We start from the raw sequence: 17,236 nt of genomic DNA on the forward strand, positions 1-17,236 counted from the left end.
GATCACAGTGGGAACATCCATACTACAACCTAAAGTGCATGGCAGGTTCTTCAGCTTGGGGAAAAAAAAAAAAACCTCTCGGTGAAGGATCTGCTCGCAAACGGAGAAACCAATGAGTTACTTTTCAATTCCTTTGTTGCCTTAACAAATTTTCACCGTGCAGAAGACACCTAAAAGCTAAAATGGAATGAAAGATAACAGATGGAGAATATTTATTTCTTGGGTGGGGAGCTATGGCTGAAGAACAGGATTATATCAGTACATTGACTCCATGGTCTCGTCACCACAGTAATCTGTCGCAGAAGGAGGCAGTTTCTAAAGGTGGTATTTAGCGTTAAAGGCAGCAGGCCTCGGGCAGTGCAGGCCAGCCAGGAGAGGCAGCGGTGGGGCTGAGACCTATTGTTTCTGTAAGTGGTTCAGGGCTGTCCAGGTGTCCTGATTTAAAGGCTGCTCCTTGAGACAGGAAATTGTATCTTGTTCTGAGGTTTACTGTAATAAAGTACATAGTCCTGGGGGAATGTGCTGCTGGGCCCATGAATCACTTTATGGGCTGGCTGCTCTGACCTCAGCCCTGTGATTTATTCACGCCATACCGCAGCAGGAATGGCAAAAATGCAACCGGCGCATGGTCTTCCCAGCCTCCCCCCCCTCCAACCCAGATGGGCCTGTAACTGGGAGGCTGCCATAAATCCATAAATGCAGGTTTGCGCAGAGCTGGCAGTTTAGCTTGTCTTGCCCAAGAGCTCTCTGCTGTGTGTGTCTGTTGGGGATTTGGTGGTAGGGGAATCCTCTTGCTTTTCAGGTGTTTCCTTCATAGCTTTGTGGCCCTGTAGCTCCTTGAGTTTCTTGCGTGAAGGAGTGAAAAATCTCGGTGCAATCGTGGTACCCTTAGCAAAAATAAGGCAGCTAGAAGTGTGCAAGATTTTGGTAATCCCCTTTTTCCTTTAAGCTAACAATAAATAAAAAAAGGAGACTGACTGTTTTCAGCTCAGGATGTCACTGTTTTCCAGATGTTACCAGATGTACTCATACAATCCTTCTCTTAAGTAAATAGTAGTATTTGCATTTACAGAGGTAATTAAATGATGTGCTTTTGGTCAAACCACAAGTGACAGGCATGAAGAGTAGATCCTGACTCTCAGCTCCACTAAGCCATGTTTCTCTTTCAATTGACTATGTTTGTTTACGTGTTTTGCAGTTAGCAGATGTTATTTTTTAAAATCTAACACTTTTCTTTGTTGGTGGTCTTCCCATCTCAATTTATAAAAGATTTATTCTGCATGAAGCATCCTTATATTTTTCTGTAAATTCATTGGTCCATACACTTCAGAAAATGCTCAGAATTTTTGTTGATGTTGTGTAAAATACTTATTTCTTAAGGATAGTTTCAGGATTAAAAGTTGCCCAATTCATTCCTGTTCACCCTGCCTCGCAGTTATTTTCTGCCCCTGTCCCCTGTGAATCTCCATACAATTCTCCACTGTATATTCTTGCCATGAATTTGTCTGTTTTAATCTAATAATTTTCAATAGTTTAGACATTATATGGAACTGACAGAAAGACCCATTTTTCTTCTAATAGTTTGTAAATAATACTGTTAGAATGAAGAAGCTGTAACCCGTAAAGCCATCCTCTTCTTTGCAGCACACTTGAATTTCTGCCTTGACCTTCTCATCCCGAAGTCAGCCTTGGAAAATATGCACAATTTTTCCATAAAGTAGATAAAATTTAAACATCTTGAAATTTAGCAAGAAATTAACCTTTCCACAAGTCTCAGTACCTAAGTAGATGCCAAATTATACTTCTTAGCAATGGTACAACAAATTAAAGGGCAAATATATCAAACCAAGCACGAGGTTACCTACAGGAAGGTATGGGAACTTCCATTTGTCTATAGTGTAGACAGGTTTTCATGAGAGCCAGTATCTCTGTGTGATACAAGCTGCTTTACATTTCTTTCTTCTATTTCATATCCTTGAAATTGGAGTTTTTTACTTTTTCTAAGATACTGGAGTTATATCTGTAAATTTACATGTGATAATGTTTCCCCAATGAGGGCACTTTTCATGGGAGTTTCATTTAAACTACAGGATAAACACAGCTTCAAATTTGTTCAATGGAAAAGGTGTTGGTACCTGGAATTTGCTAAAATGAGGTTTTTCCAATTCCCTCACATATTAATTACTTGCTCTCTCACTTTCAATACATTGCTTAAGTTTCATGTATTTGTGTCTCATTACAAAACCTAGACAATAATGACTTAATTTGAGATTTTTGAGCTTCATTAGTTTGTTTATGAAAACTCTTTAAATTTGTACATGAAAAAAGGCTTTGCATAACAGAATGTATCATTATGTTTAGCAGGGATCTGATGATGAAGGGTTGTCAAGGGTCTGTTTCCACGGGTTAGATCAGGCTTAACAGTGCTTGTTCTAGAGCAGAGTATGCATGCTCAGTCTCCTAAACTGTTTTTACAGCATGCAGCTCCAGTTTCTTCTCATTCTTCCCATGAAGAACAGGGACTGGATAGAGATAAAAACAGAAAAGAAAATGGTAGGATGCTCCCTACTTACTGTGGAATACCAGTTGCTTTAAGCACCTGGAAAGTTGTTTATCTTCAGAGCTCATCAGAACATACTGTAGTGCCAATTCAAACAAATCTTCTGCACTAAGAGACTGCAAGAAGCTACACCTAATTTCAGACCCAGATCTGAAGAAAGAAATTAAATTAAACCTCTCAGGCAGGCCCCTTCTTCTGCAATAATGGAACTACATATATCCAAATTTTATCCATAGTTCCTGGCACCTGCTCCATTCCTGTCCTCCACCCTTTCAACAACTTCTGTTTGCCTAGAAACACTTTTTTGGCACTGCTTAAGCAGCGGTCATTGAAGATACAAGGAGCAGGAGGCAAAGTGATGCCTTAGTGCTGAATGAAACTGCTTATATCCTCTTTTTCCCCTGATGCTGCTATTCCTGGCCTTATCCAGACATTTGATGTTTCTTGTGCTCCCTTTTCAATCCATCTCCTGGGCAGCAGCAGCAACCAGAAAAGACTGAAATCCAGGTCGTGAGCATTAAGATGAGGATGGAACAGATGTCAGCATTAGCGCTGCTGCTGTTACTACCGCCAAACGCTAAGACATCCTTTGCAGAGTTAATGTAAGCAGTCCAATATACTGTGTCTGACCTTAGAGGAAATATACCTTTTTAGAAACCAGACAAGGTGGTTCTGGAAAAGAGGATTGGACTATTGTAGAAAATAATCCTCAGAGAAGTGGGAGGAGGGAGTTAGGTGAGACACATCCAGGTTGGTAGTCAGATAGACAGTAAATAATGAAAGCAAACTGTAACTCCAGCAAGAGAATTTGTTGAAATGCAGTGGAAAATTGAGATGTTTGTAAAAGAACAACAAAATTAAGTAGCTCTACACATCTGGTACGTAACATGAAACCAGATGTCACAGGGATAATGGCAATTAATGGGAAATAGAATAATAGTCACAGCTGGAATGTGGGTACAAGTTGTTCAGGAAAGCTGGAAATGAAAGTACAGGTGGCGTATATTAATGATACTGGAGATTCTGAGGAAATAGAAAAGTGATAGCATGAATGAAATAGCATTACTTTGAGTCAAATAACCTAAGGACCATAAAAGGATTTATACAAAGAGAGTGGATGGTAGCCTGCTATGGCTTTTAGGTGTAGAGTTGTGGTAGATGTAAATAACAATCGAGAAATGTGTTTTTATGGGAGACATCTATTTATTGGTTACAAATCAGAGAAACTGCTGAACTTCTTAACTCAATATTTACTAGATCACCAAGAAGTAATGTTGATTTAAGACTTCAGGATTGTAATAAGTGTTGATACTAGAGAAAAAATCATCACCAAAACCAACTGTAGTGACCACGAATTGAGTACACTTATATTTAAATTAAAAAACTGTGCTAAACAAGTAAAGTTTTCAATTTCAAACTAGTAAACTGAAAAATTAAAAATATTAGGTAGCAAGTAAATTGGACAGAAGGACTCAGAGATTCGAGTGAGAGGAAGCAGGGAATTTATTTAAATCAATAGTCCAAAACTACGACATCTTTGCATCCCAAACAAAGAGGAAAAAGTATAAGGAAGAGTTACAAACCTAACTGGTTGTGTATCTGCATCCAAAAGGAAATTAGCAGCAGCCTTAAAAATCGATTGAGAGAGAGATGTTTCTGGGAGGCAGAAATTACAGGAATAAAGTGAGAACTATGAAAACTCACGCTGAATTTCCAAAGGAAATCAAAGCAAATAATAAAACATTCTATAGCCACAGATATAAAAAGATCAGGAAAAAAGTGGAACCGCAGTGCACTGAGGACATGGCTAGGACTAGTGACGGTATGCATATGGTCCCAAAATCAAATTAATTCCTTTGCCTTGGTTTCCAGTGAGCAGACAGATAAAATATCAAGAAAGGAAGGTGTGATGACCTATCAGAATGGGTATGTCAAGCATGGAAACAAGACAGATGCAGAAAGAAGTGAGATGCATGATACTGACCAGAAATACTTGATTCGAGTCTAAAGGTTGGATAGTTTTCTTAAAACAGCTATGTTATAAATCATGACTTGGGTTTTTCACATGATCAGAAACCACGCTAAGACTGCAGTATTGCTATCATTGTTTGACTGATACAGCTGAAATTTCTTTCTACCATCTTTCACCTGCGGTCTGATTCACAAAGACATAATTAAAGAACAGTTATGTTCCCTTTAGTAATTGTGGTTGTTTGAAGTGTTATATCAATGTGAATTCCATGATTCACTTTCCATTCTGATGTTTTGGCAGCACTGGCTTTGGCAACTAAGGGTTTGACACTGTCACAGCATCTTGAAGAGCTGCAGTTCCTCTAGGGATAAGGAACCTGTGGTCAGATATAGGTTCCTCCTGTTTATTCTGGGCTAGGTTTTAACTGGATTGCCAGGCTGCAGGGATACACAGTCACTGATGCTGACACCAGGGAGGGGGCAGGAACCTGAAAATGGGAGGGCAGAACCATCTCTTTCAGCAAGAGCCCTGTCTTGTGTCAGCTTAAGCCAGTTTTGAAACCACATGCTAAACTAAAGCTCAACCTGTACTTGGCTATGTCACAGGAAACGAAACTAGAGCTGCTTTTCTTATAAGGTCATTTTTTAAATTCTGGTGGATGTATTCTGGTGGCCTGTATTGCCTGGATGAAAATTATACCTTAAGTTTGTGCTCTATTTGCACTGCTGTTAAACTGCAGATGAAGACAGACAGCACATGTTTCAGGACTTCCTTCTCAGAAAAGCCAGCTCTGTGGAACTCGAGAGCCTTATGAGTACGTCTGTCTCTCACCCAGCTTCTGCACTGAAGGCTGGTGAAACAAGGGTAGCTGTGTTAAAAAAAATACTACCCTTTATAGGGGCAAATCTCCCATAACATCAGGTGCCAGGATTGAAGGTTCCTTCTAAAAAGTGCCATCTTCAAGAACTCCCAGTCTTCACAGGCAAGTAGGTAAGGCTCATGTACTATCAGTTAACAGCTGTGGTGTGCAACAGCCACTTTTTCACTGGAGGAATTAATCAATAAAAATAGCTCAGGAAATTAGCAGTGGGTTGGAATGTCCCTCTGCAAAAGCTTTAGATTTTTTTCTGGACATGCTGGCAGACACAGTCTAGAGCTGTACTGCAATTCTGAGTGCTCAAACCTCAGACACAAGCAGGACTAGGAACTGCAAATCTTTGCCTCAAGTGCCAAGGTGGTAAAAGATGGAAAGCTTAAGTAAAAGAAAGGCTAAAATATTGATGGGAAAGGTAATATAAAATATTTATAGGATTACTTGTGACTATATCAAATATGTTCAGGGAAAGGACTTTGAAAAGCATTGCTTATCAATCCCAGTAAAGAATGAGGCTTCTGTGGTCCTAGACATTTAGGATGTTAGAGGAAAAGTGTATAGGAAAGTCTAAATATGTTATCAGTGTCTTTTTTTTTTTTTTTTTTTTTTTAAACAAGGACAGCAGAAATAGTAATGATTCCTGTGTCTAAAATTAACATTGTTTATTATCACACCATTCATACAGTGGAAAATTAAAGGGGCATCTCTTTTGTGACCACACCACTCTTTTCACAAGCAATTTATATTTTTATCTCTTGTTCTCCAGTTGTGGTCACTTGTATGTAATGACATTGAAAAGAACAGTAAAAAGGTGTAAATTCAAGAGGCTTCAATTTGCTGATGACAAGCAACTTTTTCTTTTCTTCTCACTTGGTTTGCTTAAATCTGCAATTCCTTTTTTGGGAGCTGTGAGGGTGTAGATCAGGGGTGAGAAAGACTGCTGACGTGCCATCCAGACAAGGCAAAGGTAACTTGCTGATTCAGGAAACAAGTACAGGAATGGAAGGAATGGTATTATCCCTTTAGACTGAGGGTGTAAGGCTGCATTTGGGAAATTTGCAGCCTGAGGTTTGATGATTCCCACATGTAATTAAAAAAGCAGGTGGCACATATTGCCAAGTTACATTTTTTTCCCACCTTCTTGCAGCAAGAGGTTGCTACTGTTTCTCTTGGATAAATGTTTTGCTCACTTTGGGATACTTTGTGCTTTTCATATAGCTGTATCTTAAATACTGCAGAAAGTGTAGCTGGTGCAGAATTTGGCAACTAGTGTATTAAGTAAGGTACTGGTCTGTTAGCATTTTGAAATGGTGTTCTCTGGTATGACTGCCAGTATTTTTCAAGATTACTTTTAAGAACTAAATTCTGATACCCAGAGCTCTGCGAGGACTGCCTCCTCCCTGCGAGTACTGCAGGTTCAGTAACCACACTGCCAGGATGGTGGCTGTTAATTGCCAGGCTCTCAGGGTGTGAAACTGGAATTTACTCTCCACATGGTTCAGAGAAGTCAAAGTTTCTTAATTTTAGGAAGATGTTCTATAACCAGCAAAAAAAAGCAGAAAAAAAATGTTGAGTTTGGAACTACTAATGTAGATGTGTTGATGCAGTTTGTGATGAAAAGGGTGACGTTAGCACCAGGAGAACTGTCCTATTGGATCAGCTGTTTGGTGTATTGTATTACTAATTACTTTTTAAGAGTTTATCAAATGTGACCCACCCAAACAGTGTCATTCTACCAAACCCATAAAATTACTACATACTGTGTCCTAACACCTTTATGTTCTGAGCTGTCACCTAAGTGTCTGTCTAGCTCTCATAATACTGCAATACTTTATACGAATCTCTTTGCCTACTAGTTCTTTATGTTGTTGTCACTTCATGGGAGGGGTTTTTTAAATTCATATGCAAATAATACAGTTCTGTAATGATGATTTGCCATGGTAAGTCTTACAAATGCCTGTGACAGAAAAGCATTAAAAGCTTGAGCAGCATTTTCTGTAGGCTTTGAGTAAATGCAGTGGACAAAAATCAGACAACTGAAGCAAGTACTGCACAGGCAGCAGCTCTTTCCTTCTGTGGCGACTGATGCCCTTACCACTGGAGTGAGTAAACAGTTTATGGAACAGCAGAACCTTTCCCATTTGAAGCCTTGTGTATTAAAGGCATAACAGCCATAATTTCAGTTTATCTTAATATGCCAGGTTGAAAACTCTGGCAGGTCAGTCATCCCTCGTGAAAGAGCAACAGTCTCTGTTGAAGGAACTGACTGGATTGCTATGAGCTTGTAGCTACCTGAGCTCTGCGAATTTGTCAGACCCTTAAGTGTTGTGGTTTAATGCCAGTTGGAAGGAAAACAGGTATGATCCCTATAATGAAACTAGGCGTGATGGAATTATCCCAGTTCCTCAGTGACATTAAAATCAGAAGTGCTGCTGATCTCAATATTGCTTTTAGATTATCTCATTCACACTTTCAGAAATCTCATAATTGAAATGAAATTATATCAAACAATCTATAACACTTCTATGTCAAATTTGTGTTCTTTCTGACATATGTAAACGTATTCTTTTAATGAATATGTATAGTTGTTATGTTTTAAAACATCATTAATTCAGCACTGTTTGCAGCCTGTTATTCTTTCTAATTATACAGCTGATAAATATTCCAGCGTTATGACCCTGAGAACTATGCTGCAAAGTACGAAACTGCTTTTTAAAATTCACTTTCTGTTATGTTTTACTGAAAGGATTCCTCTCCTTTACTAGGAAGAAGCTGTGAAGGAATTACAAAGTCTCCTGAAACCAAGTCCTGTAGAGAACCATTTAAAGACATCTTGATTCTATTAGTATTTGTAAGCCAGAGGACAAGCTTGGCTACTCTGGTAGTTAAAACATTTTTAGTGTTGTGGATGAACCTTTTTTATTACTACTTATTGGACTTATCCTGCTACCGCTTATTATCCAGGAATAGAGCATATTAGTCCTCCAGTGCTGAAGGTTTCTGAGTAGTTAGAAAGTCTTACGTCCCCATTTGCAAAAATATGCTGTGGTTCACCAAAGAGGAAAAAGAGAAATAAGACTGGTGTCTACAGTGGTCCAGGGAGACGTGTTACCGTTTTGACTACACTGGACCCTAGGGTGATTTAGTGCTAATGGGACTGGGAAACTGAATCTGTATGAGCTGTAGTTCCTTATTTTCTAGGTTCATTCAAATACTTGGTCACTCAAACTACCAAACCAGTTATTTATCCTCACCCAAGCCTATACAAGAAATCTCATCTACGCTGTGTATGTCTTTTTCTAGGGCCTCTGTAAGCATGTGTATGAGATGGTAGCACCTGCCATTTTTACTAAAGTCACTGCAGCTGAAGTATTCTCTTAAGAAAAATATTGTTCAGCCTCTAAAGTTAAATGCTGTACAATTCTTCAAGGCATTTCTTCTCTGCTACAGAAAGATTTAGAAAATGCTGCTTTGCTGGATGCCTTTTATTTCTACAGCTTGTAGTATTAGTAGTATGTAGTAGTATAATAGTACATTGTTCTGATTTTTAAGCTTTCATTCAAAAAAAAGACTGTTTCTGTGGTTGAGGGATGTTCTTCAAGCTTTGCCTCGATTCAAGGCCTGTACTGAAAACCAAGCTGCAATTTAAACTGTTGCCATCTTGCCCAGCTATATTCTCAAAATCAAACATTTCCATTCAAGGTCTGAAGGAGATGGGCCTTTGCACACTATTCTTTGTTGTGTTTTCACAAAAGTATTAGGATGGCCAGTAAATTCAGTAAATGTCTCCTTTCAGCAGAGCCAACAGTGACACCTGCACTTCTCCCATATGAAACAGTACACATTTAGCTTGCAGAATTCAAAAATGCAGCTACAATGCATGTATCACATCTTTTCTTACTTTGGTTCAAACTTCATCTTGTTTCAGTTCCAGAAAACAGTCAGAAAGCCACAATGCCTTTCACCCCACTTCTTGGCCCGCACCCATCTCACACATGATGTAGCACTGAAGTTTTTGGCCAGTAGGATGTTTATTTCTAAGGTGTGGTAACAAAGAGTATTCAGCAAAAAATTAGTGGACTGCTATCCATATCTTGTTGTCCTGGTCCTGGAGTTTTCACTTAAGAAGTAGAGATGGGCAACAAAGGATTTGATTGCAGAAGGTATGGTTTATGTGCTATTTGAGGCACCTCCAATTTCCATACCAGTGTAATGGCTATATAGATACTGTTACAGAGATATTCTTGGCTCTGGTCCTGAATCATTAGCGAGGATTGTGGGTTTACTATTAAAAGAGTAAGTGTTTCTTTAGAATCAAAACAGATTACTCTAAAGAAAGTGAAAATGACCAGAGCTCCAAGCCAGCCTGTCTTTCCCAGGATACCAATAGCTAGAAAAAAGCAGAGGTCATGGATCATATTCTGTCACTTCACTCTATTGATATTTTTCATGTTTCAGGCAGACATCCAAAATGGAATACTTTTCCATAAAGCAAAAGTAACAGAAAAGAAGTGGCAATAATAATGCACCCATTATCGGTCGTTCCCACAGCTACAATCTTGACACCACAACAGGGAATCTGATGTGCACCTTTTCCTTTCTTCTACTCTTTGCCCCCATTAAGTCATCAGAATATTTGTATTTCTTCATAGCATAAATGCATTTAGGGTATCTTTCAGTTATCCTAAAGTGTCTAAAAAAATTGCCTAACTTTGTGGTATCATGTCTTGAAAGACAAGGAATAATTTAAGGCGCTAGTTTTTCTAGATATGATCTAGGCAGGATCCAAGTACTCTCTAAACTGGATCTGTCAGATTTTTGGTATGCTGGTAGTCCACTTAGAGCATGTGTAGTCTCTTAGTGTGTACGAGAAACACCTGTATAAATCCAGACCTAAATTCCCCCCACGGAAAGTCCATTGTGTAAGTCCATTCTGCTGTCAGATGGTGAACAGTTTTGTGTGTTGAAACACACATTTTCCTCTTGAAATATATAGTTCTTTCACATTTTTTGATACAGGATATATGGCTTCAGTTGAGATCCTGATAATAGCAAACTTCCATATATGGGTAGCTTCAGCAAAACTCTAGCAATCGTTGGAGTGACTGAGGGGATGAGCAGAGATCACATCTTAGCAGTAGGTTTCTCACCTTTCAAGTGAGAGCAGTATGGTAGTTCTTCCAGCTGTAAAAAATAACAAGAGCTTTTTAAATGTGGTGTCTCACCCATACAACTACCGTCTTCTCAGATCTGTCAGCAGGACTGCATGTGTAGTCGCTTCCTGGTCCCATTCTATTAAAATAATGCATTGAGGGTTTTTTTTAAGGGGCAAAACAGTATTGTTGAGACTTTTTAGAGCAAAGTCAAGAAGCAAATAAAAACACAGTTGTTCTTACAGATTGGAGAAGGGATTACTAAGTATCCAGGACAGTAAGTTCTTTGTCCAGCTCACCTGCAGCCAATGCAAGCTATCTGATTACATCCTACATATTTAGCTGTGCATCTCCCTGCACCCTTGATCGAAGCACTGAAGTAACTGATGAAGCTATTTCACTCTCTGTCCTCAGAAACCTTACAATATTAAATACATCTTTTCATGCTCACCAAGGTCATAAAATTTGTAAAGTTTTCAGCATTTTAACAGATAAAAATTTTGGTACTCCAGTAGTACCAGTCCTTTCCCATTTCAAGCCTTCTGTTTAAAAGTCCAGTATGTTGGATACATATGTTTGAAACATCAATATTAAATTTAAGCATTGTCCATTTTTCCTGTTCTTCTCAAATTTTCTTAGTCGTGTTCATTCACATGGAGCTCAATGAGTACTTTTTGGAGCAAGTATTTTTGTTTTAGCCACAACTACAAATTCCTAACTAAGATTAAGTTAAGTTGTTTAAAAAGAAGATACAGGAGGAAAAAGAGAAAGCTATTTTACTACAAATAAAGTCTGCTCAAGGAGTGGTAAGAGGTGAATTAGAAAAAGAAGATTTAGTGTCACTGCTACCCTCAACACTTTGCCAGTGTGATCCTAAGTCACCAGATTGTGCTGGGTCTTTTTTAAAAAAGATCTTGACAACAAACAGAAAGATATAATAGTATAATTAAAGGAAATCTTAATAGTTTTGATCAAGCTTTTACAAATTCTCTTACACCTTTAATAAAAGACTAAGTGTTAGGGCAATGTTATTAGCATAATAATTGCTATTGACATGATTAGCAGAATAGTTTTAACACATTTGATTATTTTTTAAAAATCATTCTCTGAAATTAGCAATATTAATAATCTTTTCTTTATAAACTAGAGCAGGTAGAAATTTGGATTATTTGGGAATTTGGAATTTTTACTACTTTATTTAACTGCAGTTGCAACTGAATTTTTAGATGAAAGGTAGGTAGGAAATCTGTAGTATTCGGAGCTTGTTTTTCATCATCACTCCTTCATGATGCCATCTTTCACACCACCACAAATGCTTAGGACCTCATTTTATTCCTTCTTTGTGAGGTGATGAGAGGTGGGACAAGCCACCCTATTGGGCAATAAAGCCAAAGTTTTCTTTTATGTCCTGTTGCACATCCTGATTTGACCACACCAGCTAAAGGTGAGAATTAAGGTCAAAGGACAGAAATAGTTGTTTTCCCTATCATAGAGCGATCCTTTGAGTTCATTTGAGAACTACCGTTTTATGATCAGGGCTATTGTCTTTGTCTCCTCTCTTCCCAGTATCTATAAAATGTTTCTGAACTCTATTTGTAAGAGTTTTTTGGTATTGGGAAAGAGTATGGCAAGGTTGTGTTTCTATATCTAGTTATTACAGTGCTTGAGCCTCAAGATCTTGCTACAGGATATTCTTGCTTACACCATTTCTGTGAGGCTATAAAGGGTTTGTGATGAGGGCAGGCCTACCTTTGTCTTAATTACCCAGGACATGCATCCAACAAGCTCATTATGTTGGTTGCTCACAAGAAAAGTCAAAGAATAGCTCAAGTATCCTTGAAGGCATCTATTTCAACATCTGTCATGTAGCACAAAAGTGTCTGTGTCTTCATTTCCTTCTGGGAATACACTGTATTGTTCAAGTGATTTCAATAAACTTGTCACATGCCACCTTCCTTCTAAAATAGCTGCATGAATAGGCAGTATAACCTTATATAATTTAACACAGAAGTCTTATAATTAGTCCAGTATTTGTGTATACTCAAAATCTGTTCTGGAAATGTTTAGAACATTATAAACAATGAAAATGTTCAGCCAAAGTGATAATAAATGGTAGTTATTAAAAACTAAGAAGCTGAGTGCAGAATAACAACAAATTATTATGTATTTTTCTTATCCTATAAGCAACAATTTGGTATCAGCACAGTCATTTAGGGGGAGGCAGATGGGTCTTGACTTTCTGCTCTACCAGTGGACATATAACCATGACAAACATATTTATTGCTTCTCTTAAGAGTTGCACACTGCTACAGCATTTATGGTATGTTTAACTCTTTATAGAGGCTTCCTCTAAGTTTTGCAGAATAATAATGTATTTATATGTTTTTTTCAGACAAGAAGCCCTTCTTGCTGCCATTAGTGAAAAAGATGCCAATATTGCTCTGCTAGAACTTTCATCCTCTAAGAAGAAGACCCAAGATGAAGTGGCTGCACTGAAACGAGAGAAAGACCGTCTTGTGCAACAGCTTAAGCAGCAGGTGAGTAGAGGAGAGCTAGGAAAGAAACTGATTAATAATCTGATGTGAGATTATTATCTTGATTTATGGAACTAATAATGTATTATTCTGTCATATGTTGGGATAGAAAGTACCTAAATAATGATTTCAAACTAGCTACCAGTCATGAAGCCTGTAAAATATGGTGGGGAAAAAAGAAGTCTCAGTGTTGAGGTAAGTTTCTTTGTGTCACTGCCTGAGAAGCAAATGTGTGATAGAATGTATAGGAAACTGTGAATGAAAAGGACATTGGTTATTATCTTCTACAGGCACAAATAACCACAGCTTCAGGGAAATGTAGTGATGCTTCTCTTGGTGGTCTGTATTTGCCTTGTTGGGGAAGAAGCGTACATGGAAGAAAATTCTCCTTGCTGTAAAGCTCAAATATGAATGTGTTACACCATACAGTCTCTACTGTGATTTCTAATCTGCGACAAGAGCACCATATGGGAATGCCAGCTACTAGAGTGCAATTTGGGAGGTCTCATACTTGTGAGGTGATTGGTCCTTTCCTATTTCTGGCCTCTCCCATTTCCAAGATCTTTTCCTGTTGGCATAACAATCAGAAAAAGTGTGTTTCTATTCAAGCATTTAATATTGTGTTTCAGTATTGAATGCAATGTGAAAAATACATTGCTAATAAAACACAGAGGAAGCAAAAGACATCCCTGGCAATAAGAGATTTAGGATCTGAAAAATATGTGTAGATTTTTCACTTCAGCACTTCTGGTGGGTTTTTCTGAGTTATTCCCTTGCCACATTCCCTGTAATAGCACATATGCTGCTGCCAATCCAGAATCAACTTCTTCAGTGCCACCGCTTCCATGTTCATAAAGTTTTATGTGCAACTTTTCATCTGTCAACCAGATGATTTCTGTTGCTGTCAAAGACAGTAAGACAAAACCAGGTCTGCTTTCTGACAAGGGATTTCTCTGCTTCTTCCTTAGGAAACACAAGTAGATTATTGGCCATGTATTTTTAAGGTAACAATTATTTAAGGTTTAATTTAAGAACAGTAGTTTTGTTATACCAGCTTCAAAACAAGCAAGAAGTATAGTTTACAGTCTTGTATTATTTACTTTCAAGCAACAGTTGTAATTACTTTCTGTTGTCAGCCAGATGACCTCCTACTAGAACAGGATTCAGAAGTAATCACAGCATGTAAAGTATTTCTTTTCTTCATGTAACTGTCTGTAGGTCTTAGCAGCCTTAATATACGTTACCACTCATTCCATGAGAAATTGGAACTTTATTGTCAGTTCTTGTTGTCCTGAGTTTAAATTCTAGCCCTTGCCCTTCCATTTCCTTCTGATTATCTCTTGTGGGTAGATGGAATGATCTTTAGTGTTTTGTGGTGGGTTTTCTCCTGCTGAAAATTTGTGTATATTTCATTTATGTATTAAGGTTTTGATTATCATATTATTGTAATGACTTAGGTTTCAGTTAGGTGATTTTTTTAACATTTTTGTAGTTCATATCATTATTTTTCAGTGCTGATAAGTCTTACAATATCATATACTGTTTCTAAAAAGGCATGGCCATTTCCCTTAAGGATGCCCATTCTAGGTGCTTTTCTGTATAGGTGTGGGATACTTAATTTCGCAGATAAAATACAATTGCAAAGGACATTAATTTGAAATTGTTCTTGCTATGAAGTGAGACCAATTCTGAGCTGATTTTGGAGCAATAGTCCTTTTTCAAAAAATTCATTGGAATATCCAAATGCCTTTGAAGTTTCTGGTTCCAAAATTCCAAAACTGCCATTAGCTGTAAAGACTCATAGGTGTTTAAGATTGTCATCTTAAAAAAAAAAATGAAGAAAGCAGAAAGCAATCTCCTCAACACATCTATGCTATGAGTAGTATAAATACAAGCTAAATATAAGTAGTATAAGTATAAAATCACAGGTAATGGGGCTGCAAGGTATTCTCCAGTGCATCCCCAATCCCCAAGGCAGAATATATGTTTATATATAAACAATCTAAACTATATTTAAACCATACCTGAGAAATACTTATTTGACCTAATAGAGATTTGACACATCCTCCTTAAAATCTATCCTACATCTTAAGGATGTATCATCTTTTATCCTTTTTTGTGTGCAGCTTTCAACACATTGAAAGAAAAGTTCCTCAAAGTTACTTATCATGGGGCAGTAATACTCACCACCTCTGTAAGTTGCAGGGGATCTGAAATCGCATTTATTTTTTTCAGTACCAAGAGTTTGGGTGTGTAATTTTTCTGCATCAGTTCAAATCATACTAACTTTGACAGCTCCAGAAATAGGAGATGGGTCAGAAGAGAAGGCTATGAGATTTTACGGGATCCTCGTTACTTATATAGTCAAAGGGAATCTCATTTTTCCACATGCTTTGCAAATAATCTGTGTACTTGGCCCTTGTGGTCCTCTTCAGCTTTTACAGGTCACTAGCCTGATATTTACCAACAAAACAACTGTGCTGCTTCATCAATTTAAGCTTTGTCTGCATGGACCCTTTTCTACATCTTGAAACAAGGGTCCATCTGTGTTTGCCAGCTCCATAGGACCATTTCAGGAACTTCTGAAGAGTTTAGCTGTAATTCCTAAATTTACAGTAGAAATTGTGAATGAAACATCTTTCAGACTTGCAGATGTATTGAACACAGCTGTTCAAGAAAAGCAAGGGATGCCAGTTAATCAAGATCTTCTGGAAGACTTTGAAAAGTAGTTCTGGAGCCTAAAAAGTTTATTCAACCCCTCAGATTCAGAGCTGGGATCCTGACCTCAGCAATTCCTTCCTTCTGCCTTTAACATTGTTTCAGAACTGGTTTGCTCCATGATAAGTATTTGGTATTTCAGTCCATCCCATTTCTAGGAAATGCTTAGACTTTGTGGTGGGAAAGCAGCTCTTTCAGTTGGTTGGCATGCACGGTTGACTAAACATGACGTTTCCATGTACGTAGGATGCAAATAGAAATGCTGAGCAATATCAGGAGGGGGTGGTTTGTGTGAAGTTATGCATGCTGTGGTAGGTAGCGTAGGCCTGATTGCTGGATCTCACTGTGAACTGGAAGGAGCCTCTGACAGAGGTAACACTTTAGGAAAGCGGTTTTCTGACTACACTGCAATAGTGAGTGTGAATGGATCCAAGTGTGTATGATAAGATTCAGATTATGCCTTTTCGTTGTTCGTGCTGGTTATCATTGAGTTGCTACAATAGCAACCACTGTTAGCAGACTGACTTACTGTTAATTGGCCTTTCTCAGAGTGTAGAAAGATACAACTCTCTCCCAAAACAAGAACTCATTCTACTGATGAGCCTCAATTTACTACTTAAAAAATTCCAGCTTCTTCAGCCCTGCAATTTTAGATTAATTTTATTTATTTGAAAATATTGGTGAAGACACATAGATTCATCAAGGAAAGGTTATACAGATTCTGGAGGACTATGTGATTATTCCTTGCTTTAACTCTCCTTTCTCCCTTCCCAACACTGTCCCATTCCTGGTCGCTCGCACAGGAAGGGTATTACTGTGAAAGAGAGGGAAGGAATCCTGCCAAAGACATTTTGGTTCTTTAATTTCTTTAACTATGTGTATTAAAGTTTAGATGAAGAGAGGCATTTCGGAAAGAGGATATGGCATCAATGTTGTTTTAATTTAGAGTTTCTAGGCTCTGAATTGCAGGAATGTGCCTCAATATAGAGACAATTTCCTAATGAGGCACTCGGCATTGACCAGGCCTTCCAGTAAATGGAGCTGCCTGTTTCATATGGGTTGTCAGTTTGTATGAGGGATTTCCTCTATCATCGGAAAGGCAGGCCAATTGCAGGGTGAGGGTCACCAAGCTAATGTGGTCCCAATTTACTTCCTCCTGGAGTACTTTGTCTCCGTGAGTCGTTCATGGAGAAGCAGTGGTTGGGAGGCTGCTTCACCAGAGGGGGCCGGGGCTGATGCAAGAGAACAGAGCTGAAGGTTGTCTAACACGGTCCAGATGTAGCGTGGCGAGCGCCAGCCAGCGTGCTTGGCTTATACGCCATGCAGAAGCCCCCGCGATGTGTGTCACGCTGGAACTGACGGAGACCCAAGGAGCTTTGGCCTGGTTTGTGGCAGCACATACACCTCTCATCTCTTAGAAAGTAG

The 17,236-nt window shown here is 38.4% G+C and overlaps 1 protein-coding gene across 2 annotated transcripts in view; it reads left to right on the top strand.

Annotated features, from left to right (window-relative positions):
* ERC1 (ELKS/RAB6-interacting/CAST family member 1) overlaps positions 1-17,236 on the top strand; it is a 299,516-nt gene that overhangs the window by 226,978 nt on the left and 55,302 nt on the right. For both annotated transcript variants that reach the window (XM_075051104.1, XM_075051105.1), the window contains exon 16: positions 12,952-13,096. In XM_075051104.1, coding sequence (XP_074907205.1) covers positions 12,952-13,096 — 145 coding nt within the window. The remainder of the gene's footprint in view (positions 1-12,951; positions 13,097-17,236) is intronic.

Source organism: Buteo buteo, chromosome 19 (assembly GCF_964188355.1).
Source record: "Buteo buteo chromosome 19, bButBut1.hap1.1, whole genome shotgun sequence".
In the NCBI taxonomy this organism is placed as follows: Eukaryota; Metazoa; Chordata; class Aves; order Accipitriformes; family Accipitridae; genus Buteo; species Buteo buteo.